The sequence below is a fragment of the Megalobrama amblycephala genome, linkage group LG2 (genome assembly GCF_018812025.1).
Source record: "Megalobrama amblycephala isolate DHTTF-2021 linkage group LG2, ASM1881202v1, whole genome shotgun sequence".
NCBI classification, from domain to species: domain Eukaryota; kingdom Metazoa; phylum Chordata; class Actinopteri; order Cypriniformes; family Xenocyprididae; genus Megalobrama; species Megalobrama amblycephala.
The window spans coordinates 41,650,848-41,662,933 of record NC_063045.1 but is presented as its reverse complement, the minus strand read 5'-3'; the positions used below and the strand labels follow the sequence as shown (position 1 = coordinate 41,662,933).

The 12,086-nt window shown below is 38.0% G+C and overlaps 1 protein-coding gene across 2 annotated transcripts in view; it reads right to left on the bottom strand.

Moving 5' to 3' along the window:
- arhgef3 (Rho guanine nucleotide exchange factor (GEF) 3) overlaps positions 1 to 12,086 on the bottom strand; it is a 162,871-nt gene that overhangs the window by 92,666 nt on the left and 58,119 nt on the right. For both annotated transcript variants that reach the window (XM_048176146.1, XM_048176137.1), the window contains exon 2: positions 1,500 to 1,566. In XM_048176146.1, coding sequence (XP_048032103.1) covers positions 1,500 to 1,566 — 67 coding nt within the window. The remainder of the gene's footprint in view (positions 1 to 1,499; positions 1,567 to 12,086) is intronic.

The window sequence follows — 12,086 nt, the reverse complement described above, 5'->3', positions numbered from 1 at the left end:
CAGACTTATGATAGCAACCTGATTGTAACAAAGCACTGTTCGCCAGAGGAGAACTGGCCCCCCGACTAAGCCTGGTTTCTCCCAAGGTTTTTTTTTCTCCATTTTAACACCTATTTGCCACTTGTTTGCCACCTGATGTCACCTGATGGAGTTTGGGTTCCTTGCCGCTGTCGCCTTTGGCTTGCTTAGTTGGGGACACTTGACATTTGATATTCCATAGTATTCTTGACATTTATTCAACAGTGCTTCTGATCTGCCTGCATTCTTATTTAAGAGCTGCTGTGCAGCCAAATTATGTACCAGTTATCAATGTAAAGCTGCTTTGACACAATCTGCATTGTAAAAAGCGCTATATAAATAAAGGTGACTTGACTTGACTTGACTTATGCAGTCTGACACAAAGCATTCTGGGATCTAGAACTCTGCTGCACTCATTCAGTTTAATATAATCAGTTACTAAGCTCACTAAACTTTTTTATTTTAAAGGATTAGTCCACTTTAATAAAATTTTCCTGATAATTTATTCACCCCCATGTCATCCAAGATGTTCATGTCTTTCTTTCTTCAGTCGAAAAGAAATTAAGGTTTTTGATGAAAACATTCCAGGATTATTCTCCTTATAGTGGACTTCAATAGCCTCCAGACGGTTGAAGGTCAAAATTACAGTTTCATTGCAGCTTCAAAGGGCTTTAAACGATACCAGATGAGGAATAAGGGTCTTATCTAGTGAAACGATCGGTCATTTTCGAAAAAAATACAACTGTATATGCTTTATAAACACAAATTATCGCCTTGCACGTGCTTCCACTTTCCGCATTCTTCACAAAGCTTACGTCGTATGTCCTACGCCTTCCCTATTCTACTTACGGAAAAAAAACTAAACTGCCGCCGCGTTCATTCCCTAAGTTGAAATGGGAAGGCGTAGGACATACAGTGTAAGCGATAATTTGTGTTTATAAAGCATATGCAGTTTTTTTTTAGAAAATGACCGATCGTTTTGCTAGATAAGACCCTTTTCAAACCCTTTGAAGCTGCACTGAAACTGTAATTTTGACCTTCAACCGTCTGGAGGCCATTGAAGTCCACTATAAGGGGAATAATCCTGGAATGTTTTCATCAAAAACCTTAATTTCTTTTCAACTGATGAAAGAAAGACATGAACATCTTGGATGACATGGGGGTGAGAAAATTATCAGGAAAATTTTATTTGAAAGTGGACTAATCCTCTAAGTACAATGAACTTTCAGTAATTTTTCACTCATTTCACTTGGTTTATGTCAGTGAACAGTGTAGGGTACACATGCACTAATAAACTGTTTTTCAAACCTGGCCATGGTGTATGGCCAACAGTACACATTTTGAAAATGATTTTGGATCATTTGGGGAACACTGCATTATGCTAAGTTCAAGAATGCTGCAAATCCATTGATTTCAAAAAGACAGAGGAAAATGGTCTTCCTGTGAATGGACTACAACAATAGCATATATTCTGAACTCACCCCTCTGAAGAGCCACTTCTCTGATGTAGGGAGGAGAGAAAATGACTCCTTCCTCTGCAACATCGCCCTGGTGGGAGAAAACAAGATAAAGACATCAGAAACAGGCTCAAAGAGTCTCAGTAATTTAAATTGTAGCAGCAGAGACCAACACAGGCTAGCACAGATAGCCACTGACACATTCTAAAGGTGCAGTCACATTTACCGTTTTTTGGAGAATTTTCACGGGAGAAATCCATTCATTTCGATAGAGTGTTGCAGGGATGACGTACTTTTATTCTAAAAAACGTTTTTAAACAAACACTGTGTAACAACAGACAAATCAGACACAATTATTTGTTATATTTAACAAATAATGTTTAAAACTCACTCTGGTGTCTGTAGACCCATCCCCGAGAAGACCAACTGGGGCAAGGGCCTCAGAACATGGACACTATCTGATAAGGTGGTTTATTGCCCTCCCAGCTATGTGGAAGAACAATAACCAAAGAAAAACCTATAGCCCTCAAAACAGACTTTCCTGCATTTATTTAGGATTATGACTGTATAACGACTGAGACAAATCAGACACAATTATTTGTTATATTAAAGTTTAAATTAAGTAATTGTTTAAAACTTACTCTGGGGTCTGTCCCCGTCCCCCGAGAAGACCAGCCTTAGTTTTATTGCCCTGAAGTATGTGTGTGATGCGCGTGGAGAAGCAGAGACAAAGAAAACCTGCATCTTTCCTGCATTTTTCCCACAGAACACAGACTTTCCTGCATTAATTTATAGACAGACTGTTCTATAAATGAACATGCACATCCCCAGGAAATGGTATACATTATTACTGTTTGTTGTATTGTACTCAGTAGTGTATTCACATGTTTTATGATACATTTAAGGTAACTTCAATTATGCCATGTTTAGTGTCTATAGGTTCGTATCGAGAAGATTTAAGTGCTTGTGTATACGATATGTTCATACCTGTGCAACACATCAGTATTACAAGAATCTTTAATAGTTCCTTTTCAACCACTCAGCCATTTTAATCATGCTCTGTCATAAAAGCCCCCATAGAGGAATTTTGCCGCTCGGAGATCCTACCCATTTCATTGGTCAGGTCAACCCTTAGGGGTGTGACTTCTCCCAGAGCTCATATGTCTTTGAACAATGCAGAAGATATTGGTTACAACTCCGGACTGAATCATCAAGAATTTCTCCTCAGCCGGCAGATCCGATGCTCCTCAGCCTAAAGGCATTTTGCAAGAATCGTACATTTAAACACTAAACAGCAATTTAGTATTAATTTGTAAACCACCTGTGTCAGCTAAGGTGCTTTATTACTAAGGAAACTGATGATTCTTTTACAGACCGTCTTTGACATTTTCCCCTCCATTTCTGGTCCCACTTCCGGTTCAACTCTACTCTATCATTGATCATTTTTACTTACGTATGTGTGTGACCTGCGTATATGTTATGTGTTTGTGAGTTAGTTAATAAAGCTTGTGCACAATACATGTTTGGTTCTGATTCCGTCAGCTAATATATTGCCTCTTAAATGATTTTGTTCTTGACTGCATGCTCTGAGTAGTACTGTACAATAAGAATGTTGCTTTCCATAACCTGGAAATAAACATTTCTTAGAATTAATAATTTTCACAGGATGAACAGGTTAATTGATTGTAATATTAATTTTAATGTAGCTACATCAAGTTAATCTGATTAACTGATTCACATATTCATAATTAATCATAATTAATAATCATAATTAGTTATTATTAATATTCCTCCTTTGAGCTAATTCACTACAACTGTTTTGTGTAGTGTCTATGAGTTTGTATTTTGAAGATTTAAATGATCGTGTATATGATATATTGATACCTGTGCAACATAGCAGTTTTACAATAATTTTTAATAGTTTCTTCAAAACAACTCAGCCAGTTTCATATGCAAATGCTCTGCAAGAATCACAAAGGTCCATAAAAGCCCCCATAGAGGAGTTTTGCCCCTTTGGAAATCCAACCCATCTCATTGGTCAGGTCAACCCTCAGGGATGTGACTTCTCCCAGACCTTCAAAGCCAGCACACAATGCTCCTCCTGCTCTCTCTTGCTTCTTGGACGAACTGAAGAGATTTCCAGCTGGGCAGCCTCTCAGGCCAAGGCCTGTGGGCCTGGGCCTGCCCTGCACCACAGCCATGTGCTCATCTAGAGGAGAGAAAAGGACTCTTTCCCCACTAAGAGTACTATTGTTGGGGGACTCAAGATGGCGCCAGTGTACATGGTGTGCTGTCGGTCTTGGAGGCTAGTATTTGTATTGTTTGTTTTATTTTGAAAGTAACGCAGTGCGCGTTATCGGTCTATGACAGGTCAAAATCTTAAGTCTGCGGACCAGTTCAAACAATTTGCTGGGCTATCCACCTCCTCCTTTCCTATTGTCGATACCGGGTTATCTACGCCGATGGCCTTGCTCGTTACCGGTGAAGAGACAGAGGAAGAAACACAGAAAACAGTGTGGCTGTGCTGTTAGGCTGAAGTTCTACCTGGCTCTGCAGTCTGGTGTACGGCCTTTGGAACTTTGAGAGAGGTGTTCGGTCGGTGACTATTCTGTTCGCTGGCATTCTCTGGAGTGCTCTCCTGGTCCCAGCTATGGTGACCTCTGGTGTATATTGTTCTCCCCGTATCTACCGTCGAGGAGTGTGCTTCAGCCATCTTCGCACTTTTCCTCGGGCGCAGCAGTCGGAGGAGCAGACGGACAATCCGCTTCGTTTAAGGTTGGGTCTACTTAATTCGAGATCGGAGGTAAAGAAGACTTTTACTATAAATTACTTTTTTACTTCGCGTGAGTTGGACTGCTTTTTTTATTACGGAAACCTGGCTTACTGTCGGTGATTCAAGCCCTTTTTCTGAACTTTTACCTTCAAACTGTTTGTTTTTAAATTCGCCTCGCTTAACTGGCAAGGGTGGCGGATTACGCTCTATTTTTAAAGACAAATTTTCTCACCACCAAATAGTACAAAATGATTACAGAAGTTTTGAGCTGCAGCTGTTTACACTTGAACTGAATAGTCCACTCTTGATTGCCTTGTTATATCGCCCTCCTAAACACAACGCAGACTTCTTAAATAAGTTTGCAGATTTGTTGGGTGAATTTGTACCAAAGTATGATAAATTGTTAATTCTTGGAGATTTTAACGTGCATGTGTGTTGCACAGTAGACTCTTTGGCTAAAGAGTTTATTACATTGATAAATACCTTTGATATAGATCATCATGTAAATGTTCCTACCCATCAGGGTGGACATACTCTTGATCTTGTGTTATCATATGGTATTTCTCTTTATGTTCTGGAGATAGTGGATAATGGGTGATCATATGTGTTATGTTTTCTATTCCTACATCATCAAACTCCTTGCAACTCAAAAGGCTGGTCCATAAATCATGATTAATTAACTCTGCTATTAGTACAGTTTTCTCATCAGTTTTCTGTGATACTATGCAAGCTATGGATGCAAACATTTGACTTGACATTTGATATTCAACAGTATTCTTGACATTTTTTCAACAGAGCTTTGATCTGCCTGCATTGACACTATTCTTTAAGAGCTGCTGTGCAGCAAAAATTATGTACCAGTTATCAATGTAAAGCTGCTTTGACACAATCTGCATTGTAAAAAGCGCTATATAAATAAAGGTGACTTGACTTGACTTGCAAACCAGTATGAATTAAGTGCAGAGGAGCTTTTGTCTGAGTTCATTTCTACAAGTGTGAATGTTTTAAACACAGTGGCTCCTGTAAAGACCTTAAAATCTAATCCAAGAGCTGACCCATGGACTGATGACAACATAGGCAGTTGAGGCAGTTCTGCAGAAGAGCAGAGCATAGATGGAAGAAAGATAAGCTTCATGTTTCTTTTGAAATATTAAGGGAGTCATTGTTAAAATACCAAAAGGCTTTGAGAGCAGTAAGATCTAGTTATTTTATGAAACTCATTACTAAAAATTACCATAGACCAAGAACTCTTTTTACTGTTTTTAACTCTCTTATTAATCCACCTGTTTATGAGTATCCTGCGGTATCAAAGACCCTGTGTGATGATTTTCTTACATTTTTTGTGAATAAGATCAGTGACATTAGATCGGGGATATCTTGTCCTTCTTTTGATCCTTCTATCTCTGCGGCCTGCACAGCGGAGTTCAAGCCATTTTAACCTATTTCTCTTTCTCATCTTCAAGAAATAATGGGTCAATTAAAGCTGTCGGGCTCCTCTATGGATGCCATCCCTCTATTTCTTATGAAACAAGTTCTCGATGCCGTGGGGCCTCATCTTTCAAACATTATAAATCGATGTCTGGAAACATACACGGTACCGGAAGTGCTAAAACATGCAATAGTTTGGCCGTTGTTAAAGAAACTAAACTTAGACTTAAATATTTCGGCTAATTTCAGACCTGTTTCTAATTTGCCTTTTATTTCAAAGATTTTAGAGAAGTCAGTGTTGCAACAGCTGCAGAGTTTCCTGGATAAAAATAAGGTATTTGAGCTTTTTCAATCAGGTTTTAAAAAATATAATTTGACAGAGACTGCACTCCTGAAGGTTCTAAATGATGTGTTAATAGCTGCTGATTCTGGGGTTTGTACCATACTTGTACTGCTAGATCTGAGTGCGGCTTTTGATACGGAGGATCATTCCATTCTTCTTGCTCGCTTGGAGCTTTGTGCTGATATCAAAGGAGCTGCCCTTGAATAGTTTAAATCTTATCTTACAAATAGGAAGTTCAGTGTTAATATTGGGGAATATTCGTCAGAGGCTGCTGTTCCATCTTGTGGTGTTCCTCAAGGATCCAGTTTAGCTCCCATTCTTTTTAGATAATATATGCTCCCATTAGGGTCTATTTTCAGGAAACATGGGTTGTCGTTCCATTGCTATGCGGACGACACTCAAGTTTATTTACCCCTAAAACCTAGTATTGATGGGCTGGAAACACTTAGGGCCTGCCTATCTGACGTGAAAGCTTGGTTATCTTTAAATTTTCTCAATTTTAATGAAAATAAAACTGAAATCAGAGTTTTTGGTTAATCTAACTCTCCTAGTCAAATAACCCTTGGTAATTTAACACTTCCTGCAAAGCCTTGGTAAAGAACTTGTTTTGTTTTTGATGGTCTAAAATTTGACAAGCAGATAAATTCAGTAGTCAAATCCTGCTTTTTCAGCTTTGTTTTTTAGCTAAAGTAAAACCTGTTCTATCTTTTAATAACTTTGAAAGAATAATGCATTTTTAACATCAAGGCTAGACTATTGCAATTCACTGTATTATGGGATTAGCCAAACAGCATTATCCCGGTTACAGATGGTACAAAATGCGGCGGCAAGACTTCTGACTTGTACTAAAAAACGGGACCATATTACTCCAGTGCGATGCTCTTTGTATGGGGTGTAGTAGGGGTGACCGTGTCTTTTCAGTAGCTGCTCCCAGATTGTGGAATGCGTTACCCTTCAGTATTAGATTTGCTCCATCCATTTCTGTTTTTAAATCTAGGTTAAAAACTTACCTTTTTGAACTAGCATATGGTCAATGATGAAATGTATTGTATTGTGTGTTTTGTTTTTATGGTTTTCGTATTTATATATTGAATTTTTTTTTATTGTCTCTTGCATTGATGTAAAACACACTGGTCAACTGGTGTTGTGTGTAGTTGTGCTATAGAAATAAAATTGACATTGGCATTGACATTGGCATTAAGCGTCAAACTAACCAGGCAAGTTTGTCATCGGGCCTTCCTTCAACGCAGAAGACATCGATTGCAACTTCAGCACCATCGGACTGAACCCTCAGGACTTTTTACTGCAACAGTATATTTGGACACTCTTCAAAAAGCTGAGGCCTAATGCAAGTATCGTACGATTTACTAAATTGCTGCTAGTTAAAGTTGTGAACCTCCTTTGTTAACAAAGGAGCTTTGTAATGAATACTGATGATTCTTTCCTGGTTTTTGGCCTCTCCATAACATTTCCTGTTCCCACTTCAGTTCCACTCTATCATTCCTCATTTAACCTATGTATGTGTGACTTGTGTGTATGTGTGTGTTCGTTAGTTTAGTTATGTGCTTATTATTTAGTTAATAAAACTTGTGCACAATACATATTTGGTTCTGACTCCCCATCTGTGAATAACTGTCACTTAAATGATCTGATTCTATTACAAGTTCTAAAGATAAACGTAGGCTATAAACAAACTACACCACAGTCGCTCGACTTCAATGTTACCATCACCAAGCTTCCATGCCTCAGAGAAAAACACTATTTTGTCAATAGGGCTGGGCGATATATCGCATGCGATTCTCACGCGCATTTCGTCAGTAAAGCCGGTTCCCTGATTACCGCTAAATCGCCATCACCTGCTTTCAAATGGAGCGCCTTTTAATAGACAAAGCCGTAGTTCATGGACAAGCCACGCAAAATCACGTTCAGTATCGAAGATGAATCGACTTCGATAATGAACCCGATTTTGCGTGGCTTATCAGTGAACTACGGCTTTGTCTATTAAAAGGCGCTCCATTTTAAAGCAGGTGATGGCGATTTAGCGGTAATCAGGGAACCGGCTTTACTGACGAAATGTGCGTGAGAATCGCATGCAATATATCGCCCAGCCCTATTTGTCAAGTAGCTAACATAGCATAATCAGATGCAGCTTTATTTTTAGTAACAGTAACAGAGCATTTTCTCCATCATACAATACATTTTAAAATGAATTCCATGGCATTTATCAACACAAGCCATCCAGCATTTAATATGATATTCTAAAATCGATCTAGCTTACTGCAGTGTGCAACAAGTGTCTCACAGCAGCCACCAAGCGAACGCACAGAGTAACGTTATAACATCATTTTCAACACACTGAAATGTACCTAATATGATAAACAGAGCTGCGTTACTTCATACTCATGACCGGAAAAGTGGAAGCGGTGCTGGCGACTGTGTCATAATAAAAGTTCCGCTGCTCATGAGGCATGTGTTGCGCAATCACTCCAGTGGCCTTGTTCAGCTCCTACAACACTTGGTCCTACTCTGCTTCATACTAAAGTACAGTTAATAATCGCATCCATGAACATGATTTCTGCCCGAGTCCTATCCCGATTATGTCCCACCGGCTGTGAGGTGAAGACCACATCTCCCAAGATTCCGCGCTCAAGCTTGGCATCATCAAGCTATGCCTTTGATTTGAATAGGCCTCTAGTGACCTCTAGCGGACAGAACATTTTACATATTGCACCTTTAATAACTAAAGTCACCATGAAATCAAAACTGAAAATTCTTACTTTTTTATGGAATGTTGCAGTGTATAATGTGTATATTCTGTTTTGTTTTGGTTTGGTTCTGTGCTGTTTCTGTTTGCCTGTGTTCCTTGTTAGTTGACCTAGATTCCTTTTGTGTGCCAGTTAATCACTAATTAAGTTCACCTGTTGTTCATTTAGTTCCCTCATTTGCCTATGTGTATTTATAGCCCTCAGTTTGTTCAGTTTTTGTCTTGCGTTGTTTATGCTGCCAAATTTTTGCCTGTGATCTCTTTCGTTGTGGATAGTCTTCTTTGTTTTTTGTTATTAAAAAAGTGCTGCGATTAGATCCTTCTCCTCCTTTTGCCTGACCAAACCATGACAGTGTTTATTATAATTTATCTGTGCACATCATTATTGTTTTAAATTCATGATCCTCGTAATCTTGAATTAAAACAACTTCCCCTCCCACTTGCAGCGATATCTCTTCTCTGATGATGAGGGCGGGGCAACCTGTCACTCACATGAGATCCACGAAAAGCAAACCACAACCATCAAATAAATTTCTCATGGACAAAATCAAGCCCTGTCCTACATTTGTTCTTGATTAGATATACATCATAATAGGGAAGAAAAGACTATCGCAACTTCCATTTCATGCTGACTTTAAGAAAATAGGCATTTAACAATAATGACAGACTGATCAGCCAGGTCAATTTAATAGCCAGTATTTGGCCAATTTAGGAATAAATGATCAATAATTGTGGATAATTAGCTTTTTAACAAAAACATTACCTTAGTGTAGTTGGTTTATACCTTATGTTTAGCTTTTTACTTCTGCAATTCTATTTAGGCATCAAAATCCATGCAATATAGCTGACATGGAAGCAGACAAAGATGTTGGTGAAGAGAAATCAAGTGCAGATTATTTACAGTGTTCAAAGATCCAAAAACATGAAACAAAGAATAAACAAAATCCAAAACTTGACTAAGAACAGACCTGGCACATGGAAACATGGAATGACATACATACTTCAGTACTCAACAACTAGACAAGGGCTGCATTCCACTCCAAATTTTTATGCTCCTTCACTCGCTAACTTCCCACCATCTCGTGGACTCGGATGTGCATCATTGTTTACGTTGCACATAAGGTTTAAATAAAGGTTTAAATAAAACGCACTAAGCACTTGATCACTTGGAATTCACTATGAAGCTGATTTATTATTTAAACCCCTTTTGTACTAATTTGTTTTATGCACCATTCTATATGCTTATACGTTGTTGGAGAAAAAAATATAAAATCCTATTGGTATATGAGCTGTTGGAGAAAAATAAAATTACACAAATGAAACAAAATATCAATAGTATAAACTTTGACTGTGAACATAAGGTAGCTACAAGTACTATGCAACTGAATCTCAACATAAGATCTTATACACTATTATGCAATTAATTCTCAAAATAATTAATATATCATACACTTCAGTTAAGCACGATCTGCTGTGAAGTCACAATCAAGTTGAATTGTAGAGCTGCTTGAAGTGTACATCAGAGTACACTTACTCCCTCTGTCAAAATCAAGGGGTCTGTCCATATAAACTTCCCTCATCCACTTCACGAAGTGGAACTCAAATGGCGGAACTAAAAATGGCGGCAGGGATTCCCCCGAGGGGAAGTGCTTAGGGAAGTTTGCGAGTGCCTGTCTAAAATTGGAGTGGAACGCAGCCAAGGCACACAAGAGGGCTTAAATACATGATTCAGGAGACACATAACTACGTCAACACATAACTATGACAACCAATGGGAACATGACACATGAAACAAAGGAACCAATGAAAACAAGACACATGAAACAAGGGAACCAATAAGAGCATGAAACATGAACAGGGAATCACATGACATGTCCAGGAACTAAGACTGTGATAATTACATAAAAGACATGAAAACAAACCAATGTGACAATCCATAAAATTTGTGTTCATTTGTGAAGATTATCACAATTGAAAAAATATTTAAAAATCATAAATTACACCGATCAGGCATAACATTATGACCACTGACAGGTGAAGTGAATAGGCTTGTTCGACTCCATGTGGCGTCGCAAAGATCTGCTGCTGCCTGACAAAAGCAATGCATTCTGGTTAGAAAATTTGTCCGACTTTGATTGGTGCTGCAGCCGCCTTATGATCACATGTGCCATCAAAGTACCGCGAGTGCAAAACGAGACCAGCCGCCTAGGTCCAGCGATGCAGATGCTCAAAATCACTGCGCAAGCCTTAATGACGACACACTTTATTCTCATTGGACAGATTCTGTGATGACAAGGACGACGTGTGTTGCATGTTTTTTCTTAGAAAAAGTTTCTGTATTTAACCAATCTTGATATTGAATATCTTATAATGGGAATTTCAATTGCATCCAAAATCATGTGGTCTGGCATGAATGACGTTGGTTCAGCACACTATGGAAAACACGAAATGGAGGTTAGCTTTTCAACAAAAACATTAGTTCAATTAATAAACAAGTGGATAGTACAATATATTTTGTTCCCCAGCTGTTTTGAGTAAATTGTTTCACTGTTTAAAATTATAGTGGTCTTGAACTTTATACTGATGCTTATTGTGTGGATTCACCATCACACAAAAGCTTGTAGAAATAGTTTCATAGCATGGCCTGTACCATGAAGCTGGTTTAGCTGGCTAGCCAGGTAAGTTTCAGTTTAGTTTGCGCCAATCCTGGGTTTTAGGCAACATGAAAGTGACTTGGATTTTAGCTGTGTTCATCACCACAGTAACTTATGCTGCACGGCTGCTCTGGGGCAGGTTTTGTTCTTGGTCAGACATCTCAAATCGAAATTGGACCAATCAGATGTAAGCAAAGTGACACATGTCTGTTGCAATAAAGTCACTCCCCCAGTTTCTCTTGCTCAAAACTAAAGGTCACTTTATAGTAAAATATTTAACAACAAAATTGTCTGGCTTTAATGATAATTACTTATTATAATTATTTTAAATGATTTATATTTTTTTTATATAATCATTATATAATCCATTACAAACAAGGAATTTTAGTTTAACAATTATTATTAAGCATTTAGTTTAAATGAATATTAATATATTCAGATAATATGTCATATACAGGTGCTGGTCATATAATTAGAATATCATCAAAAAGTTGATTTATTTCACTAATTCCATTCAAAAAGTGAAACTTGTATATTATATTCATTCATTACACACAGACTAATATTTTTCAAATATTTATTTCTTTTAATTTTGATGATTATAACTGACAACTAAGGAAAATCCCAAATTCAGTATCTCAGAAAATTA